Below are 22094 nucleotides of genomic sequence, written 5' to 3'. Positions count from 1 at the left end.
ATCAACCCTCAGTTTGTTCTCAGTTTTTAACAGTCTCTTACGCTTTGGCTCTCTCCCACTCTAACCACTCTCTTTTTTTTTTTCCTTCCCCTCCCCCATGGGTTTCTGTTAAGTTTCTCAGGATCCACATAAGAGTGAAAACATATGGTATTTGTCTTTCTCTGTATGGCTTATTTCACTTAGCATCACACTCTCCAGTTCCATCCACGTTGCTACAAAGGGCCATATTTCATTCTTTCTCATTGCCACATAGTACTGCATTGTGTATATAAACCACAATTTCTTTATCCATTCATCAGTTGATGGACATTTAGGCTCTTTCCATAATTTGGCTATTGTTGAGAGTGCTGCTATAAACATTGGGGTACAAGTGCCCCTATGCATCAGTACTCCTGTATCCCTTGGGGAAATTCCTAGCAGTGCTATTGCTGGGTCATAGGGTAGATCTATTTTTAATTTTCTGAGGAACCTCCACACTGTTTTCCAGAGCGGCTACACCAATTTGCATTCCCACCAACAGTGCAAGAGGGTTCCCGTTTCTCCACATCCTCTCCAGCATCTATAGTCTCCTGATTTGTTCATTTTGGCCACTCTGACTGGCGTGAGGTGATATCTGAGTGTGGTTTTGATTTGTATTTCCCTGATAAGGAGCGACGGTCAACAGACCATTTAAAATTAGGATCTGTCCAGGGCAGAGCCAGACTTTATATGCTATCAAAATCACACTACAAAATCTTAGTTTAAATACCTACCACACTGCCTTCTCTAAGATTATAGTTATGCAGAAGGGATGATAGAGTCATTATAATTGGGAATAAAAAAAAAAAAAACCTGCCCACATGACATTTAGAATTACACTTTACAAGAGCTGATAATGGGGTAGGGTGAAGGAAGTAAGGAAAGACTGTTTTCTTATTTTAGCTACTCAAAAAAATTACACCAAATGACAATTTTTCAGCTCTTTCTCCTTGTCACTAACAAGAACTATACACAATGGTTCAAATGAAAGTTTTCTGAAATTAAGTCTTGTTGTTAAGTAATGAACAAAAGATAATTCTGATTTTACCCTGTATTTTATGTAAGAATTCCACTATACACAGCAAGTAGCCTTTTAATATTGTGCTTTGAATGAGACTTTCAGCTGTAATAGGTGGAGTCCAAATAGGGATAGATGGCCTGGAATGCCTTTCAGCTATAGCACATTGATTCTGAAAAATCTAACAGACGCAATTACTTTTCAAAGATTAAAAATCTTGTTTCTTTCAAAAGAATATAATGGAAAGCAAACCTGGTGTATTATCTGAGCTACAGGAAGTTGTTCAGCATATTTCAGAGGTTCCATTAGTTCCTCATCCATCCACTCTTTCTTATATCTGAAAAAAGGAGTTAGAAAACAAATGACTAAGGTAAATACTATTTTTAAATATGGCAAATATCTAAATATGCCAAATATGAAAACTATTAAAAATCTATACTTAATGTTTCTGAAATAACTAGTATTTATGAAAACCTACGAAAAACCACCTAGTGATAATCTTTAAATGATGTAACCATAAATACATTCAATTGCATTTAATTACGATGTAATAAGATTAGTTAACATTATCTAATATTCTTGGATTCTGTCTTTTACTCTGAGACTTAAAACTATTTAAGAATTTCCTATTTATAGGGTGTGCTTTTTAATATGGTATTTAAAGGACTTCAAAACCTGGCTCGGAACACATTCAACCTCCATGTCCAGCAACTCTCCCTCTAGTTAACGGTCTGTTGTTGTCAACCACATCCCCAACTACTGGCCACCTGCCAGTGGGCCTTAGCTCCATGCCTCTCTGATGCTCTCCATTCTGTTTCCTGTTTGGACCAACCACCAATCCCTCCTTTGTTTACTCTTCCTGCAAAGATAATTATTTAAACCTGTTTAAGACACACTTTGACCTCCCTGAAGACAAAAACCATGTCTTAGTCTTTCTTGTATATCCAGTGTTTACTTACAATACTCAATAAATGTTTGCTGAGTGAATATGTGAATAAAATGAAAACAACAATAACTGAGAGGCTGTTATTTTATATTGAAAAATATTTTCTTTAATATCTCCACTTACGATGAGATGCAGAGTTGACATAATAAGACCTAATATAAAATAGTAAAGTGCACAGTAGAAATAAAAATAAAATCTCCCCAAGTGAAGAGAATTGGAAAAAATGTTTTTAAAAAATTGACCCTTTTTTGAAATAGGAAATCATCATATTTCTTTTTTTTTTTTTTTTAATTTTTTTTTTTTAACGTTTATTTATTTTTGAGACAGAGAGAGACAGAGCATGAACGGGGGAGGGTCAGAGAGAGGGAGACACAGAATCTGAAGCAGGTTCCAGGCTCTGAGCTGTCAGCACAGAGCCCGACGCGGGGCTCGAACTCACGGACCACGAGATCATGACCTGAGCCGAAGTCGGCCGCTTAACCGACTGAGCCACCCAGGCGCCCCGAAATCATCATATTTCAAAATAAAAGGAACTAAACGTATTCACCCATTTTTATCTATAAATTATACAGCAACTTATCGACTTAAAAACTGAATTCTAAAAATTTAACCTTGATTTATCTTGAAAAATAATCAAAGAGACTAGTCTGAGTCTCTAGGGCTACCATTAAGGAATCTGATGATGAGAAATCTGGAACCTATTCCAAAAAATAGGCAGATATATAAACAAGGACAAAATTTTGCCTATGATTTAAGAGCTTAAAGAACCTCGTAACTAGATAAAAATCTGTATACCTTGCAGAATAAGTATAAAAATAATTAATTTGGGGGAATTTTGAAGACTCACTCATGACAAAAAAAAATTGTCTTAAAACATTGCATTATAGGGACAAAAAGCAGAATGGTGATTGCCGGGGCAAAGTAGGGGAGAACAGAGAATTATTGTTTACAGGGTAGTTTCAGGAATGCCTGGTGGCTCAGTTGGTTGTGCATCTAACTCCTGATTTTGGCTCAACTCATGATCCCAGGGTTGTGGGATCGAGCTCCACTGAGCTCTGTGCTGTGTGTGGAGCTTGCTTAAGATTCTTTCTCTCCCTCTTTCTCTTTCTCCCCCACCCCCACTCTCCCCTGCTCGTGGCACTCTCTCTCCTCTCTCTCTCTCAAATAAAAAATAATAGTAAAGATTAAAAAAAATAAAGGGTAGTTTCAGTATCGAAAGATGAAAAAGTTCTGGAAATGGATAGTGCCGATGGTTACATGATAATGTTAATGTACTTAGCCACTGAACTGGATAGTTAAAAATGATTACAATGGTAAATTTTATGTCACATTTATGTTATGGGCTGAACTGTATCCTCCCAAAATTTGTATGTTGAACGAGTACCTCAAGACAAGACTGATTTGGAGACAGGGTCTTTAAAGAAGTAATTAAGGTTAAATGAAGTCATTAGGGTAGGCCTTAATCCAGTGTGATAACATCCTTATAAGAAGAGGAGATTAAGACACAGGCAGACTGAGTAAAGACCAAGTGAAGACACTGAGGGAAGACATGGCCATCTAAAATTCAAGGAGAAAGGGCTTTAGAAGAAACCAGTCCTGCCAACCCCTTGATCTTGGACTTTTAGCCACCAGAATTGTGAGAAAATAAATTCCTGTTGTTTAAGCTACCCAGTCTATAATGCTCCATGATGGCAGCCTTAGCAGACTAACACATTTTACCACAATTAAAAATAAAAATAAAATAAAAATAAAATAAAATAAAATAAAATAAAATAAAATAATAAAATAAAATGAAATACATAATAATAAAATAAAATAAAAAGTCCATTATCAAAACCCCATTATTTTAAAATGTTCAATTTCACAATGTATATTTAAAAAGCCTATCTACATTTTTAGGTATATAAAACACATACCAAGCAACAAAAGAAAAATAGATACATCAAATATCATCAAAATTTAAAACTTCTGTGCTTCAAGAAAGTGAAAAAACAACCTACAGAATGGGAGAAAATTTTTGCAAATCGTATATCTCAAAAAGGATTTGTAGCAAGGATATATAAATAGCTACCACAATTCAATCATAAAATCACTCAACTCAAATTTTTTCCTTCATCATCAAAGAGATTTCTAAGTGAAACCGACATATATTTGTATTTGTTGTTTTTTTTTTTACTGTGTGTCTGTGGAGGGGAAGAATACAATGACTACTCAATACAGTTTGGTGCCACTGCCTTGATTCCTACAATTTCAATAAATATCTGCTGAAACAAATGAATAAAGATTAAATCATTTCAGTACTTCTAAGAGTACATACAAATATGAAAAAGGCACTCGATCCTGTTTATTCCAAAAATCTAAAGTAACAATATATAAGATGGAATACATTTCATTCACAAAATGTCTCTCAATATAAAAGATACAAAAATATTGGAAATCTAGCAATATGTTTTGAATGACTTTTTAAAAATGTCAAATAGTTGGTATGAAAAATTCCAGACATATTTCTATATATTTTTTGTTATTGTTTTATTTTTTTCTGAAACATTTGAAAGTAAGTTGCAGATATGACAGTTCACATCCAAACACCTTAGTATGCATCAACCAAGGGTAGGTTTGAAAATTTTCTTAATAACTGCAAGACATTTTTAAAAAGTCATTCCAAGGGGCGCCTGGGTGGCGCAGTCGGTTAAGCGACCGACTTCAGCCAGGTCACGATCTTGCGGTCCGTGAGTTCGAGCCCCGCGTCAGGCTCTGGACTGATGGCTCGGAGCCTGGAGCCTGTTTCTGATTCTGTGTCTCCCTCTCTCTCTGCCCCTCCCCCGTTCATGCTCTGTCTCTCTCTGTCCCAAAAATAAAAATAAAAAACGTTGAAAAAAAAAATTTTAATAAAAAGTCATTCCAAGCACAATTCACAAGAACTCTTGGTTATCACTTATCACTATGGACTTAGAAGTGTTTTACTTAATGTTTCACAATAAATTACAATTATTTCTCATTTTTAAAATGTCTCTCCATCATTTTCTTAATTTATATGTTGCTAGAAGTGTGATATATCAAAGCTGATTTTCTTTCAATTTTAATTATTTTTTTTCTTTATTATTATTTTTTTTAAGTAGGCTCCACGCCCAGCACAGAGCCCAACACAGGGCTTGAACTCCCAATCCTGAGATCAAGACCTCAGCTGAGATCAAGATTTGGACCCTCAACCAACTGGAGCCACCCAGGTGCTCCTAGTTTCATTTTTAATATATTTTAAATTTTAAAATTATTTTTATGTTTTGGCTTGGAGGCTTGGTCTTTTTTATACTTCTAAGGTCTAATACATATCTATGTGTCCATATATCCATAGGATATATCTAAGTCAGTTGTTCTAGATCAATTCTCCCAGCACACAGGAGATCTTTCAGTATAGAAATGAAGATCTCCTTTTATTTCAGAAAAGTTTATTATCATTTTAAATGTTATTTCTGTTCATTTTCCATTTGCTTTTCTAGTTCAGCTTCTTCAACTAAATATATTGGATTTTCTCTATCACTCTCTCTCTCTGATCCTTTTAGCTTTCTTATTTCAGTTTCATTTCCTTGACTCTCTTTCATTTCTATTCTTTATGTCTCTTACTGAACTTTTGATAATTTTTTTTTTTAATTTTTTTTTTTCAACGTTTTTATTTATTTTTGGGACAGAGAGAGACAGAGCATGAACGGGGAGGGGCAGAGAGAGAGGGAGACACAGAATCGGAAACAGGCTCCAGGCTCCGAGCCATCAGCCCAGAGCCCGACGTGGGGCTCGAACTCACGGACCGCGAGATCGTGACCTGGCTGAAGTCGGACGCTTAACCGACTGCGCCACCCAGGCGCCCAACTTTTGATAATTTCTATCTTCACTTGGGTGCCTTCTGATTTAGTTTTCATTTCTAAAATGATTTTTGTCTTCTGTCGATTTCTTTCCAGAGTTCAATCAGTTCCTGTTTCATACATCTTCCTGTTGTTTGTACATTTTAGTTGTGAGTTTTGGAACTCTGATTCATGGTGTTCTTCAATAATGCAATTGCTTGCTTAATACAGGCTATTCATGTTCTAGTGTTGTATTTCAGGTTTCTTCTGTTTTGTGGCTTTTCTTTTATTTTTCCTTTCATTCTCTCTCCCTACCCCCACCCCGTGTGTGCGTGTGTAAAAGGTGTTATTTAAATTTTGTTTTCTTATAGCAACTTTATACAGCTCCTGGCTTCTTTTTTTTTCTTTTTTAAAAATGTTTATTTACTTTTGGGGGGGAGGGGGCAAGGGGCAGAGAAAGGGAGACACAGAATCTGAAGCAGGCTCCAGGCTCTGAGCTGTAAGCACAGAGCCTGATGTGGCTCAAACTCACAAACCACGAGATCATGAACTGAGCGGAAGTCGAACGCTTGACCAACAGAGCCACCCAGGCACCCCTGCCTTCTTTTTCTGTTAAAGATTATCTGTACTTGTTTTCTCCAGGATCATCAGTACCAAGTTGTGTTGAGAAGAGAGGTAAGTTAGCTTATTAGGTTTCTCAGTTCAAGAGCACCCTCCTCTGTGGATACAGTGAAGTGTACACTCTTGAATAAATAGTACTTTTTGTGGCGGTGGTGGGTACAGAATTTGTTTTTCTAAAAAAAGTTATCTTATTTCTTTTAGACCCTTGTCTTCAGCTGCTTCTTTCTTCCCTTTCACCAGCAATCCTCCAAAGGACAAACCCCCACCCTTATGAGGTATCTTCCACTCTCTCAGAATTAGTGCTTTCCCCAAATTGTCACCTAAGGTCACCCACACTTTCAAAGCCCCATCTCCCAAATCCTCTGAGCTCAGGGCTCTGATCAAGTAGTTCATGCTTATAGTGTAATTCAGAAAGTAAGAAAACTACAAATATTAATTTCAATGTACATATGGCTGCCATCCTAAGGGAAGTGGGAATTCTAACAAAATGGTAAGGTCTCTTTCTTAAAGCCATCCTAGTATTCCTTTAATGTTTTGAGTCTCTCCTAAAAGGATATAATTTCTCTACTATCCTTCACTAAGATCTACTTAAATAACTTAACAAGTGAGTAACTTCTGCATGGAAAAAGCTGTGTATTCTTTTTTTTTTTTTTACTTTGCTATTTTCTTTTTTTCTTTCTTTTTAGTTTAATTATTTGAGAGGGGGGAGAGAGGGAGAGAGGAGAGAGAGAGAGAGAGAGAGAGAGAGAGAGAGAGAGAGAGAGAGAGACAGCATGAGAGAGAGTAGGGGAGGGGCAGAGAAAGAGTCCCAAGTAGACTACGCACTGTCAATTCAGAGCCTGACACGGGGCTTAATCCCACATACCGTGAGCTCATGACCTAAGCTGAAATCAAGAGTTGGACACATACCTGACTGAGCCACCCAGGCGCTCCTACTTTACTATTTTTTTAAACTGTATAGAAAACAGTAAGTGGAATTTATTTATACTACAAAAGGGTTTTAGATCCAATACAGCGTTGCTACCATCTCAAATCAAAATACTGTCCAAATTCTCTACGTAACTGAATAAAATACTGCTGGAAAAATTCTGACATCTATAAAGTTAGTCTTTACAAACCTTCATCTTGTGTTCTTTTACTCTGTCACTGATGCCCACTGCCCTCAAAAATCTTTCTGTGCTCTCCAAGCACTCCTGAGATAATACTGTGAAATTATGTACTATGTCCATTTATGAGGCCATCTGATTCAGAAACAGGTGAAATCTTTATTCTTTATTAGATTATTTGTGTATAAAATGACATTGCTTCCTGTGAGCAGAACACCAAGGCACCTTTTCAAACACCAGATATATACCCGACAAAAAAGAAGAGGAAAGCATAGACACCGTGCTATGCCAAATACAAACTAAAAATTAAGAAGATCAATAAAATAATTCAAGACACATCACCTAGGGCAATCCAAAATCACAAAGAAATTCTCAAAACATCAAAAACAGGAAGCTAGCCAAGTTAGCATAGCCTCTTGAACATGGTATCTCAAAATAATTATTTGAAACTAAACGTATATTAGTGAAACTAAATTAATTTCCTAACACAATACTGTCTTTTAAAAAGGATGAAAAAATTTCCACTTCTAACTGTATTTTTTTTAAATGTTTATTTATTTTTGAGAGTGGGGAGAGGGGCAGAGACAGAGCGGAAGAGAGAGAGGGGGAGAGAGAATCCCAAGCAGGCTCTGTGCTATCAGCTGCAGAGTCTGACCAGGGCTCTATCTCATGAACCATGGGATCATGACATGAGCTGAGATCAAGAGTCGGACGCTCAACCGAGCCACCCAGGTGCCCCCTAAACTGTATTTTTAAAAATGCTGAAGCGTTCATATCACTGACAGCACATATTGTTGTGCAAGATATACCTGACAAACCTGGGGCACTATGACATTCTTGAACATTTAGAGATACTCTGAGGGAGAAAAGAACTCAAATGTATTGGTCAATAGAGACAAACATGAAATGCTATTACAACTCCAGAAAGGTCCCAAGAGTCAATGAAGATTATTTTCGTGAAGACGGGTTATACAATGAGACAATAATCTAATGTATCATTTCCTTGAAATGAAATCCCCTCCCAAGTTCGCAGCATCACCGTTCTTGTAATTATCAAACTAAAAACTTGTGAAAGAAGATATTAAAACATAACGTTGTATATTACTTACTTTGAAGAGGCACAAGGAAGATGATGAAGCAGAGGAAAGAAACATAATGTGAAGTAGAGAACAGAAACTTAATTCCTAAGAAAACTAAGGTTACATTAAATTATGGCCCAACTGTTGAAATGCATCTTATTTTCTGTCAGCTTGCAGTATGATATAAAAGTGCACATAGCAGTTAAAAAAAGAATACCTCCTGAGCAACTCAGAAAAGTGGTTTTAACAAAATCCCTAAAAACAAGCTCTAGTTCTCACTGAGGGACTTCAGAAGTAACCTCTTGTCTGGCAAAAGTTGTGGGCAGGCTTTCCAAAAGTTCATAGAACCATCTACCTTTTTTTTTTTTAATGTCATTATTTTTTTTCTCAGTGGTTTTTAATTTTTTTTTTTAATTTACATCCAAATTAGTTAGCATATAGTGAAACGATGATTTCAGGAGTAGATTCCTTAATGCCCCTTATACATTTACCCATCCCCCCTCCCACAACCCCTCCAGTAACCCTTTTCTCCATATTTAAGAGTCTCTTATGTTTTGTCCCCGTTTTTATATTCTTCTTGCTTCCCTTCCCTTATGTTCATCTGTTCTGTATCTTAAAGTCCTCGTATGAGTGAAGTCATATGATATTTGTCTTTCTCTGACTAATTTCGCTTAGCATAATACCCTCCAGTTCCATCCACGTAGTTGCAAATGGCAAGATTTCATTCTTTTTGATTGCTGAGTAATACTCCGTTTTGTGTATATATATACGTATATATATATATATATATATACATGTATATATACATATATATACGTATATGTATATATATATACATATACATATATGTATATATATATATATACCACTTCTTCTTTATCCATTCATCCATTGATGGACATTTGGGATCTTTCCATACTTTGGCTACTGTTGGTAGTGCTGCTATAAACATTGGGGTACATATGTCCCTTCGAAACAGCACACCTGTATCCCACGGATAAATATCTAGTAGTGCAATTTCTGGGTCATAGGGTAGTTCTATTTTTAATTTTTTGAGGAACCTCCATACTGTTTTCCAGAGTGGCTGCATCAGTTTGCATTCCCACCAGCAGTGCAAAAGTGTTCCCCTTTCTCTGCACCTTGCCAACATCTGACATTGTCAGAGTTGTTAACTTTAGCCATCCTGACTGGTATGAAGTAGTATCTCATTGTGGTTTTGATTATATTTCCCTGATGATGAGTGATGTTGAACATTTTTCATGTGTCTGTTAGCCATCTGGATGTCTTCTTTGGAAAAGTGTCTATTCATGTGTTTTGCCCATTTCTTCACTGGGTTATTTGCTTTTTGTGTGTTGAGTTTGATAAGTTCTTTATAGATTTTGGATACTAACCCTTTATCTGATATGTCATTTGCAAATATCTTCTCCCATTTTTTGGTTGCCTTTTAGTTTTGCTGATTGTTTCCTTTGCTGTGCAGAAGCTTTTTATTTTGATGAGGTCCCAACAGTTCATTTTTGCTTGTTTCCCTTGCCTCCAGAAACATGTTGAGTAAGAAGCTGCTGTGGCCGAGATCAAAGAGGTCTTTGCCTGCTTTCTCCTCGAGGATTTTGATGGTTTCCTGTCTCACATTTAGGTCTTTCATCCATTTTGAGTTTATTTTTGTGTATGGTGTAAGAAAGTGGTCCAGGTTCATTCTTCTGCATGTCGCTGTCCAGCAGCACCACTTGCTGAAGAGACTGTCTTTATTCCATTGGATATTCTTTCCTGCTTTGTCAAAGATTAGTTGGCCATACGTTTGTGGGTCCATTTCTGGGTTCTCTATTCTGTTCCATTGATCTGAGTGTCTGTTCTTGTGCCAGTACCATACTGTCTTGATGATTACAGCTTTATAGTATAGCTTAAAGTCCGGGATTGTGATGCCTCCTGCTTTGGTTTTCTTTTTCAAGATTGCTTTGGCTATTTGGGGTCTTGTCTGGTTCCATACAAATTTTAGGATTATTTGCTCTAGCTCTGTGAAGAATGCTGGTGTTACTTTGATAGGGATTGCATTGAATATGTAGATTGCTTTGGGTAGTATTGACATTTTAACAATATTTGTTCTTCCTATCCAGGAGCATGGAATCTTTCTCCATTTTTTTGTGTCTTCTTCAATTTCTTTCATAGGCTTTCTATAGTTTTCAGTGTATAGATTTTTCACCTCTTTGGTTACATTTATTCCTAGGTATTTTATGGGTTTTTGTGCAACTGTAAATGGCATCGATTCCTTGATTTCTCTTTCTGTCGCTTCATTGTTGGTGAATAGGAATGCAACCGATTTGTGTGCATTGATTTTATATCCTGCAACTTTACTGAATTCATGAATCAATTCTAGCAGGTTTTTGGTGGAATCTTTTGTGTTTTCCATATAGAGTATCATGTCATCTGCGAAGAGTGAAAGTGTGACCTCCTCCTGGCTGATTTGGATGCCTTTTATTTCTTTGTGTTGTCTGACTGCAGAGGCTAAGACTTCCAATACTATGTTGAATAACAGTGTTGAGAGTGGACATCCCTGTCTTGTTCCTGACCTTAGGGGGAAAGCTCTCAGTTCTTCCCCATTGAGGATGATATTAGCGTTGGGTCCCTTGTATATGGCTTTTATCATCTCGAGGTATGATCCTTCTATCCCTACTCTCTTGAGGTTTTTTATCAAGAAAGGATGTTGTATTTTGTCAAATACTTTCTTTGCATCTATTGAGAGGATCATATGGTTCTTGTCCTTTCTTTTATTGATGTGATGAATCACGCTAATTGTTTTGCGGATATTGAACCAGCCCTGCATCCCAGGTATAAATCCCACTTGGTCGTGGTGAATAATTTTTTTAATGTATTGTTGGATCCGGTTGGCTAGTATCTTGTTGAGGATTTTTGCATCCATGTTCATCAGGGAAGAACCATCTAACTTTTATACATATGGAATTACCTTTGTAGAGTTAAAGGCAATTCTAAAATGGCAGTGGTGGGGGTGGTCAGAGGAAAACCTGTCAAAATTAGCACATACCCAGCAGTAGGCACTCTATAAGGCACATAAAACTAAAGTTATATGTGTATTATTCTAGTCATTTTATTTTGCTCTCACATATACACATGTATACATGAAAAATATTTAGAATATCTATAAATAGTTTCATTAATAAATTATATTCTATGTATAATTCAGTCACTTGCATTTTTCATTTAATATTACGTTTTGAGATCCAAGCATATAAATATGACTATCAACCTAGTTTATTTCTGTTAATACCTATATGGTATAATATGAAAATGCTCCATATTATTTAGATATTCCAACATTGATGGACATCTGCTTACAATTATATATTACTAGAAATAATGTTGCAATAAATGTCCTTCCAGGCTACTCTGTCTGCATGTGCAAGAGATGTTCTACAGCAGGGACAAACTACAGCCCACAGGCCAAATCTGGTATGTCACCTGTTTCTGTATGTCCTGTGAGCTAAGAATAAGAATGGTTTGTAAATGTTTTAATGGTTGAAAAAACAAATGAAAAAGAGAATAATATTCATGACAAATGAAACATATAAATCTCAGATTTTAATGTCTATAAATTTTTATTTGAACACATTCATCTGTTAATGTATTATCTGTTATTGCCTTTGCACTAGAACAGCAGAGTATTGGCAACCAAGACCGTATGACTTATAAAGATTAAAATATTTACTATCTGGTCCTTTATAGGAAAAGTTTGCCAACTCCTGTTTTAGAGTAACTATTTAAAGATGGGACTTGCTGGGTCATAACTTACACACTTTTAAATTTTGCTAGAAACAACCAAATTGCAATGCAAAGGAACTATATCAATTTATCCTGCCACCAGAAATGTGTAAGTTCCCATTTCCCTCCATTATCACTACTTAATATTCTAAAACAGTATCTCATTGTTTTAATTTATATTTACCTTTTAAAAACGTATCTAAATGGTTACTGCACAAGAGTCTTTCCTCTTTTCCAAATATATTTCTTTTGGTCATTTTTCTATTTGGCCTGTCTTTTTTTTTTTTTTTGTATCAATGTGCAGATTTATTTACATAAACTGGATAGAGTTCTTTGACATACATGTCACAAATAATTTCATTCACACTTTCTCTTAACTTTGTTTACATTTTTATTATATATGATATTTTAATTTGTTGCAGTAAACTTTATCGATCCTTTTTTTATTTTCTAAGCTTTGGGTAGCATGTCATCTTTCCCTACTATTTCTCTACTCAAGTGTGTGGGGTTTTTTTAATGTTTATTTTTGAGAGAGAGTGTGCACAAGTGGGGGAGGGGTGAGGAGAGGGACAGAGGATCCACAGCAAGCTCTGTGCCAAAAAACAACAGCCCAACGCAGGCTCAAACCCACAAATCGTGAGATCATGCCCTGAGCCAAAGTCAGACGCTCAACTGACTGAACCACTCAGGCACCCCTATACTCTTACTGAGTTTAATAATTGTGGAATGATAGATTCTCTTAGATTTTCTATTATATAGTCTATTAAAAAAAAAAAAAAACAGGGAAAGTTTGTCTCTTCCTGATTCTTACACCTGCTATCTTTTCCCTTGTCTTCTCTGTATTAGTCGGGACTTCCTCTACAAATGATCAATTGATGAAATTATAGCCATGTATCTTTATTCTGTCTGAATGTCATTGAAATGCTTCTAAAGATTCACTCTAAAGTATAATGTTTGTTGGTGGCTTTAGATACATGGCCTTTATTAAGTCAAGGCAGCTCCTTTTTATTTTTCAGTCATGTTGCTTTTTTTCATCGCTGATTGATGAATTTTCATCAAATGTTTTCTCTGTATCAACTGAAACAATTATAAAATATTTCTCATTTAACATATTAATATTTTGAAATACATTAATATATTTTTAAATCCTAAACCATTCTCTCAATTTTAAGAACTTCCATTTGGTCAGGAAGTATTTTTATTTTATACATCACTGGATGTGACTTTTATTTAAGATTTGTACATCTGTGATCATAAGTGAGGCTGGCACTATAATTTTTCATACTCCTCTTATCTAGTTTGGTTTTAAAATTAACTAGTTCCACTAAATGAGTTAGGTAGCATGCTTTCTTTTTTATCCTGTTCATAGATGTCAGCCCCACACGTGTCTGATAGATACTAGAGGTAAAAAGATATTTAAGTTGGCAGTTTGTTGGGAGAAGGTACATTTTTTTTTTTTTACAACCGAAAAAAAAGCAACTATTTTTTTACTTACTTTTTTCCTAAATTCCCTCTAAATATAACTTTAGCCACATTCCAAGTGATCCTGTGCCCTTATACTGAATTTCACATACACAGCACATTTTGGGGTTTTGTTTTTAATTTAATATGACCACCTACTCTTTCAAATGGGGTATTTGGTCTAATTATCTTTAATTTCATAACTGATATAGCTGGATTTCTAACTACTATTTTCTATTTCCCATCTTTTTGATGTTACTTTTTCTTTCTTTTCTTCTTTTGAATTAACCAAATATCTTATTAATTCTTTTCCCTTATTAACGTGATAGTGATACATATATTTACATTATAGTGGTTACCTGGGACATTAGAACACCCAACTTTGACTTGTTAGTCTAATCAAGCTGATTACTTTTACCATTTCTCCAATAAGAATAGCATTTTACATTTCCATTTATTCCTCTTTTGTATTATTATTATATATTTTAATTCTACAAATATTTTTAACTCAATGAGTTGTTTTTTTGTTTTTGTTTTTGTCTCAATAATATGAGATTATGTTAAATGATATACTGACCTATTCTGACTCTCTTCACTCCTTACTGAATTTCTCTGTTTCCCTTTAAGACCATTTTATTTCTGGCTGAAGAACTCCATTTATTTATATTTTAGCTCAGGTGCACTGGCAACAAATCTCCTGTTTTATCTGTCTGAAAACATCTTATTTCACCTTCATTTTTGGAAGATACTTTTGTTGTGTAAAGAATTACAGATTAGAAGTTTTCTTCCTTTCAGCACTTTAAACATGTCATTCTATTGTTTTTGGTTTCTACTGTTTATGTCAGTATTAAAGGTAATGTCTTTTCTTCTCTCATGGACTTTTAAGATTTTCCTCTATGATTTTTCAGCATTGATGTGCCAAGTTGTGGTTCATCTAGCTTAGGGTTAGCAGAGTTAGATGAATGTGGTTTGAAGGGTTTCCATAGTTTTGCTCATTATCTCTTTAACTATTGATTCGTCTCTATTATCAATCTGTCCCCTAAGCCGCTATACATGCTATAGCATTTTACTGAATCTACTATGTTTCTTACTTTCTTTTCTATTTGTTTCTTTCTTCCCTTCTCTGCTTCAGCATGGATATTTTCTATTGACTTGTCTTCAAGTACACTAATCCTGTTTTCTGATATATCCAATTTGTTATTAAGCCATTCATTTAGTTCTTTAGTTCAGACACTACATTTTTCAATTTTAGAATGTTCACTTGTTTTATATATATTCATATTCTCTGGTGTTTCTCTATCATTCATCTGTTTTCAAGAATTATTTTTCCTTTTTTCTTAAACATATTAAATACATGGTTTAATATGAACTTGTAAGGTTCTTACCTACTAACTCCAAGTTCTGGATCACTTCTGGATCTGCTTCTATATTATGATTTGTTTTGTTTTTGTTAGTATATGGTCATAGTTTCCTGTCTTATATGCGCCTAATTTTTGATTGATGGTATATAGGGCACTTCATAATTAAAAATAAAAAACCTATTGACAATGCTATTTACCAACTGAAAAAATCCACATTTTCCTCTGCTAGGCAGCTGGAGAGTAGTGATCTGATCACTTCCATTTAACCAGAGATTGAGTTGAATTATGACTGCCTTACGATTTTGTTAAGATTCATTTTACCTCTAATTTGTCCCTATATTATGGTAAAGACATTCAAGGTTTAAACTGAAGCCTGGCAGGTCTTTAGTAGACTACAGAAAATTCCACCATGCTTTTGAAAGGTTTCTGGCTTAGATTTTTGTCCCTTATCCTGTGCAACTTCAGAACTGGCACTCCAGGCCCACTGAACTGCCAAAAGCTATACTGGTCACTCTGTCCCCGTAAGTGACCCTTATCAGAGGCCAAACCTAGATTCCTCTAATGTTGAGGTGAACAACTTTTTTCTGTAAAGGACCAGAGAGTATTTTAGGCTTTTTGGCCATACAGTCTCTGTCAAAACTACTCAACTCTGCCATTATAGCATGAAAGCAGCTATGGACAATACGTACATGAATGAAGGAATAAATATGGTTGTTTTCCAATGAAACTTTATTTACAAAAACAGACAGCTGGACAGATTTGGCCAATGGGCTGTAGTTTGCCAATTTCTGTTCCTGTTGCACTGAAAATCAGTAAGTATACCCAATGGGAAAAGTAACTATAAATTATGTGTCAATTCACCACCATCCCCATAACTGTCATCCCTCAGCTGGTATGTTCCTTGGGAGCTCTCACCCTTAAGATCTTTATCTTCTCCAAATTACAAAACTAATAAATTCAGCTCTAGTTTTCAAGAGGTTTCCTGCTTAGCAGTTAGGTTTACTTTAGTTTCAGAACTTGAGAGAAATATTTTGAAAGGGAAACTGGTTTTGTGATTGAGTGACAACTGTGTCACTCTAGCTTCAAACAATCACCAAAAATTCTGGTTTCTCTATCCACAAGCAATGACCCACTTCCTGGACCAAACTCAGATTCTCAATTTCTGTCCTACTCCGCAAATCAGTAAATTAACCCAGTGGAAAGTGGCTACAGATCTTCAGCTCACCTCTGAGAAGTTTTCCCAAATCTAGATTTTTAGGTTCTTGTCCTCATTGCTTCTGTATTTCTCTGATGTCCTTAAAAATATTATTTTTGCCTGGTTTTTCTAGTTGTTCTTGGTGGGATCATAAGCCTGTTGTGAATTATTTCATCCTATCCAGAATCAGAAACTGTATATACTACTTTTGATGTTTAATATTTTCATTATTACTCATTTCTGTTTTTTTAATTTACATTGATATTTTATTTATTCTAAGAATTACTCAAAGTATGTTTTAGAATTTCTACACATATATATTTTAAACAGTTCTCTTTTTTGTTATTGATTGTAACAATTCTATGGTGATTAAAAAAAGTTCCATAAGATTCCAATACTTTGTAGTTTTAAGATGTGCATTTTTGGCCAACTATGGGTCAACTTTTTAAAATATTACATTTGGTGGGTGCGCCTGGGTGACTCAGATGGCTAAGCGTCTGATTCTTGGTTTCGGCTCAGATGATGATCTCACAGTTCGTGGGTTCAAGCCCTGCATCAGGTTCTGTGCTGACAATGCAGAGCCTACTTGGGATTCTTTCTCTTCTCTCTCTCTGCCCCTCCCCCACTCATGCTGTCTCTGTCTCTCTCAAAAAAAAAATTATATTTGGGCTTCAGAAGAATGTTTGCTAATTGCTGAATCTATCAGATCAAGCTTGTTAATCATGTTGCTCATATCTTTAATTTTAAAAACTTGGGGGGAAATCATTTGTCATTTTCTAAAAAAAAAATTCTTATAATGTGATGTTGAAATCTGTGTCTACAATGGTGAATTTATGAAATTCAAGTATGCAAATTAAAAAAATATAGTTATGTTATTAAGTAACTGAAAGTTAACATGCTTTTAAACTTTCTAATGAGTTAAACTTTTAATCATTAGTTACCCTCTTTATGCTTCCTAATGCCTTTTCCTTAAGTCTATTTGTCCAATATTAATACAGTCATATAAGCTATTTTTCCTTAGCAGTTGCCTGGTTATCCTTTTATTGTTAGCTATTTAATGTCATTATGTTTTATGTCTGTAGTTAGATTTCTTTTTATCCTAATATGATGATCTGTTTGGTTTTTTTTTTTTTAATGTTCATTTATTTTTGAGAGAGAGAGAGAGACAGCGTGAGCAGGGGAGGGGCAGAGAGAAAGGAACACACAGAATCTGAAGCAGGCTCCAGGCTCTAGCTGTTGGCACAGAGCCTGGTGCAGAGCTTGAACTCATGAACTGTGAGATCATGACCTAAGCCAAAGTCAGATGCTTAACTGAATGAAGACACCTGGGCGTCCCTGGTAATCTCTGTTTTTAAAATTAATTTAAATTAAAAAATAAAAATTAATTAAAATTGAGTAAAATTAATTTATTTAAATTTATTGTTATAAGCAAACATAATCATAATTATTTATCTTCTTAGTTTGTAATTTCTATTTTTTCTGCCTTTTCTTGTTTCACATTCACTTCTTTGTGGCCCCCACATTGATTTTTTTTAATTCCATTTTTTTCTCCTGTACCATTTTTATCTTATTTCCTCTATTTCTATTAATTTAGTGGTCATTCTCAAAATGTAAACTGCATACATAACTTGTTGTCTAAAGCTATTAAAACTTACCACCCTTCTCCCCCTCAAAAAAACCTCAAAATACTTTAAAACCACCTCCTCTCCTTCTTATGTATTATTGTTATTAAATACACTAGTGCTTCAATTTATCTTACTTCCCCAATTATCATCATCACTGTTATCATAATTGTAAAACATACTCAATTTTTTGTTAAATTAACTACCATTTTACTACCACTCAGACCTCTTTCCCAGCTCCTTTGCCTTTTTCAAGAAGTATATCTCCTTTAGACATTGTTTAAGTAAGGTGTATTGATTTAAAATACTCAGCTTTTGCATGTTTGAAAATGTCCTTATTTTTTTGTTCATTCTTTAACCATAGTTTAGTTGTATAATCATTGTATATACAATTTAGTTGTATAATTTTAAGCTGAGTTATTTCCTTAAACTTAACTACCCACAAATAGACTCACATTTTCTCCTCTCACAGAAAGCCATTCTAACTTAGAACTCTAGATTTCTATATCAATAATTATCATTTAGGGAGCCTGGCCTTCCACATTTACTTACCCCTTGGATTTTAGCTCCTTACATGTTTTCCTCCAACAGATTTTCCTATTACTGAGGAAAGTGGAGCTTCCTATTGGGAACCACTGTTCAGCAATGGGCTCTCATAAATACTTTCTGCCTCACAGATAGATAGAAAGGCCTGCAGCAAAATAAAGCATGGTTCCTTGTAAAAGCATTTTTGAATTATGGTGTATCTGGACATGTCATGGGTTGGCTTTAGGAGAGGGACCCAACTCATCCATATTCCTTTCATAGTAAGTTTAAGTAAACATAGGGAGACAAAGGGTCTGAACTTGTTGCCAAACGCCTAGGAAGTTGCATGTTTGGAACACAAGCTGCAACTACCTAGAAACTTTGTACATTGTACAAAACTGAACCTGTGCAGCACTCCCAATGAATAAGGGGATGCCACCAGTTCTGGTTCAATCTAGAAAAAGCCAGAAACTCCATTTATCAAACTGTGTTGTTTCCATTTAACTACTTTCTTGGTAGCTCAGCTATGTATTTAAAAGTGTGTATGGGGGGCGCCTGGGTGGCGCAGTCGGTTAAGCGTCCGACTTCAGCCAGGTCACGATCTCGTGGTCCGTGAGTTCGAGCCCCGCGTCAGGCTCTGGGCTGATGGCTGGGAGCCTGGAGCCTGTTTCCGATTCTGCGTCTCCCTCTCTCTCTGCCCCTCCCCCGTTCATGCTCTGTCTCTCTCTGTCCCAAAAATAAATAAAAAACGTTGAAAAAAAAAATTTAAAAAAGTGTGTATGGGAGGGGGGCTGTTTGTCTGTTTTGTAATTTACAGCACATCTAGGTATTTCATAACAGAAGAGTTTTTTTCCCCCCATAAAAATGCAGTCAGCAACAATTCTGAAAATGAAGTCAATTGATTGTTCTTTAACTTCAAACCACCTCTCTAACTCATTTGTATTCATTTCTTATTTTTGGAAAAGTGATATGTATCTAATTCTGAATATTACAGGGTATTATTTTATTGAGAAATGTTTCCTTCTGATGAAATTTCAAACTATGAATGCCAAAGGCCATTAAAGTCAAGTTGCGTTTTTACATCTAAGGTCTCAATGGGATTTCTCGTATTCAGAGCCAACTTACTGGCAACTTTCATGTACTCTTTATTACTAGAAGTTACCTAATTTCTAGATATTCAAGGTTTTATTATGTCCAATTTTCAACAAATGAGAAAGAAAAAACTACTCTTAACACTAAAATCATACAAGATATATTTTAATCATTTCTGTGACTTAGAAGACTTATTACAGTGTTTTTGCATAATAGAGAGAAATCATTATGAACATTAGTTACTTTTTAAAGCATAAGTTAAGCTCTCTCTATCATTAGATACAAAGATTTAAAGGTATATACCATGTTTATACAAAGCAATTAGCCAGTCACAACTCCTTGTATTGCAAGCAACAGAAGCTGAGGGTAGAATTTCTAAGCCACAGATTACTTACACTCATGATCTATGCCTCACCATAGAGCTCATTATTACCTGCTTCAGTACCTTACAGCAAAGAGCAAGAGTGCCCTACAGCATGCAGTCTTTGAATCAACTAACAGAAATCTAAAATACTGTGTTCCTACTCCATCTCTCACTATACGTATGTTTAATATACATATATTTGGTATAAAAGTAAACACTTACAAAATCATATATACTAATTTTAGTACAACCCAGTTTAAACTGCCTACCAAGTGTCTGAATCTCTGACAGTGTTGTTCAGACCCACTAAACTAGCCCACTACTACTCAGTGTGATCCAAACTAATTCTCAGCCAGCATCCACACTTACTATTATCATGTGACAAATTCATGTATTCTGAGATCATATCCTTTGAACTGTTATTTCATTAATTTTCATTTGTTTATCACTTTAGATAAATCATATTAGAAAACATCAATTAACATTAGAAGCTGATCCCATAAGATGAAGAACAAAGAAAGGCTCTTAATATCCAAGTTAAAATGAGGTTGATCAATCTTACAGAAAAAAAAAAAAATCTGTAACAATATGCATGCTTTCCTTAGTATAGGTACTTTCAGAATAATATGTAAAAATTTTATAGAATTAAAGAAAGGACAAGTCTGGAATATTATTGAGTATAACAAGAACTTTGTATAACTGAATCTCAAACAAAGATGGAGAATGACAGAACTAGTCAATGTTGCATAGATTAAAGTTATTTGCAGCTCAAATAAAAATTACTAATAAATGTTTGTTTCATGAAGAAACAATATGTTCCCTTTCTCACATAAATATTTAATAACTATACTACCAAGACATAGTCAAAAATCAAACATGTTTTCAATTTCCTGGTTTTTATTTTTATGACAAAATTAATTTTAAAAGAAGCATTTTTAATTACTTGTTACCTTATAGAAATTTCTCTATTACACTTATAGAAAAATGTACTTTAAATAGTATTTATTATATCAATTTAATGAAAACTCACATAAATGACTTTACTTGCGGTTTTTAGGTACGGTTTTCAAATTATCATGACATTTCTAATTATCATTAATTACCCCTGGGAGAATCATAATATTCTAATAATTTTATAGCCACATCCCAAAATTGATGTCAATTATGAAGGATATTGCTGGCAAAGAACTCATGACCCTGTACTTTACCAGGTTTATTCCCCCCCCCACACACACACAATAAAATCTATATAGTTTCACACTAACAATACCATATTGGAATGAGTGTCCTAAGAGACTGATAGGCTACAACAATAAGCTAATATTTACAAGACAATGACTGCTAAGATTAAAACACAATGAAATTAGCAGAGAGCCTGAAATAGAGTTTAAAAAAAAATCAACTACATGAGTTAAGTATGGAAAGGCCAAACTAACAATAATTCCTGTCAATGAGCAATATGTGAGGCATGGCTGATAAAAATGTAAACCAAACTATATAAACAGTGCTACAGAGTATACCAAAAAAGATGGTAACACTCCCACTGTATCTTTTGTACTGGAGGAGAGACGTCAGTATGGCTGCCATGAGTTTTACTTGGCATGCTCTTAAAAAAGGTATTGATGGGGCAGCTGGGTGGCTCAGTCAGTTAAGTGTCCGACTTCGGCTCAGGTCAAGACTTCATGGTTCATGAGTTTGAGCCCCGCCATCAGGCTCTGTGCTGACAGCTTGGAGCCTGCTTAGGATTCTGTGTCTCCCTCTTTCTCTGCCCCTCCTCAGCTCATTCTCTGTTTCTCTCTCAAAAATAAATAAACATTAAAAAAAAAAAAGGCACTGATAAAGTTGCTCATTTTTATATATATATTATCCCTAATCCTCACAATAACTCTGAAGGGAGAGAGTAGATCACCCTTTAAGAGATAAAAATATCTGAGTTTCAGAGAGATTAAGTAATGTGCCTAAAGGCAAAAGCAGATAATTAAACCAGAATTTGAATGCAAGTCCATTCACCTCCATACTCTTTCTACTGCATCAGGTTGCCTTAAAGGTTCCTTCTAGCACTAGGATGTACAATTTAGC

General features: G+C 35.1%; 1 protein-coding gene across 1 annotated transcript in view; it reads right to left on the bottom strand.

Annotated features, from left to right (window-relative positions):
* Positions 1–22094, bottom strand: part of PIGK (phosphatidylinositol glycan anchor biosynthesis class K) — a 124863-nt gene that overhangs the window by 40545 nt on the left and 62224 nt on the right. The window contains exon 10 of the mRNA XM_019448841.2: positions 1289–1373. Within this exon, the coding sequence (XP_019304386.1) occupies positions 1289–1373 (85 nt within the window). The remainder of the gene's footprint in view (positions 1–1288; positions 1374–22094) is intronic.

Source organism: Panthera pardus, unplaced genomic scaffold (assembly GCF_024362965.1).
Source record: "Panthera pardus isolate Hobbes unplaced genomic scaffold, ASM2436296v1 HiC_scaffold_11, whole genome shotgun sequence".
Lineage (NCBI taxonomy): Eukaryota > Metazoa > Chordata > Mammalia > Carnivora > Felidae > Panthera > Panthera pardus.
This window is presented reverse-complemented; position numbering and strand designations above follow the sequence as displayed.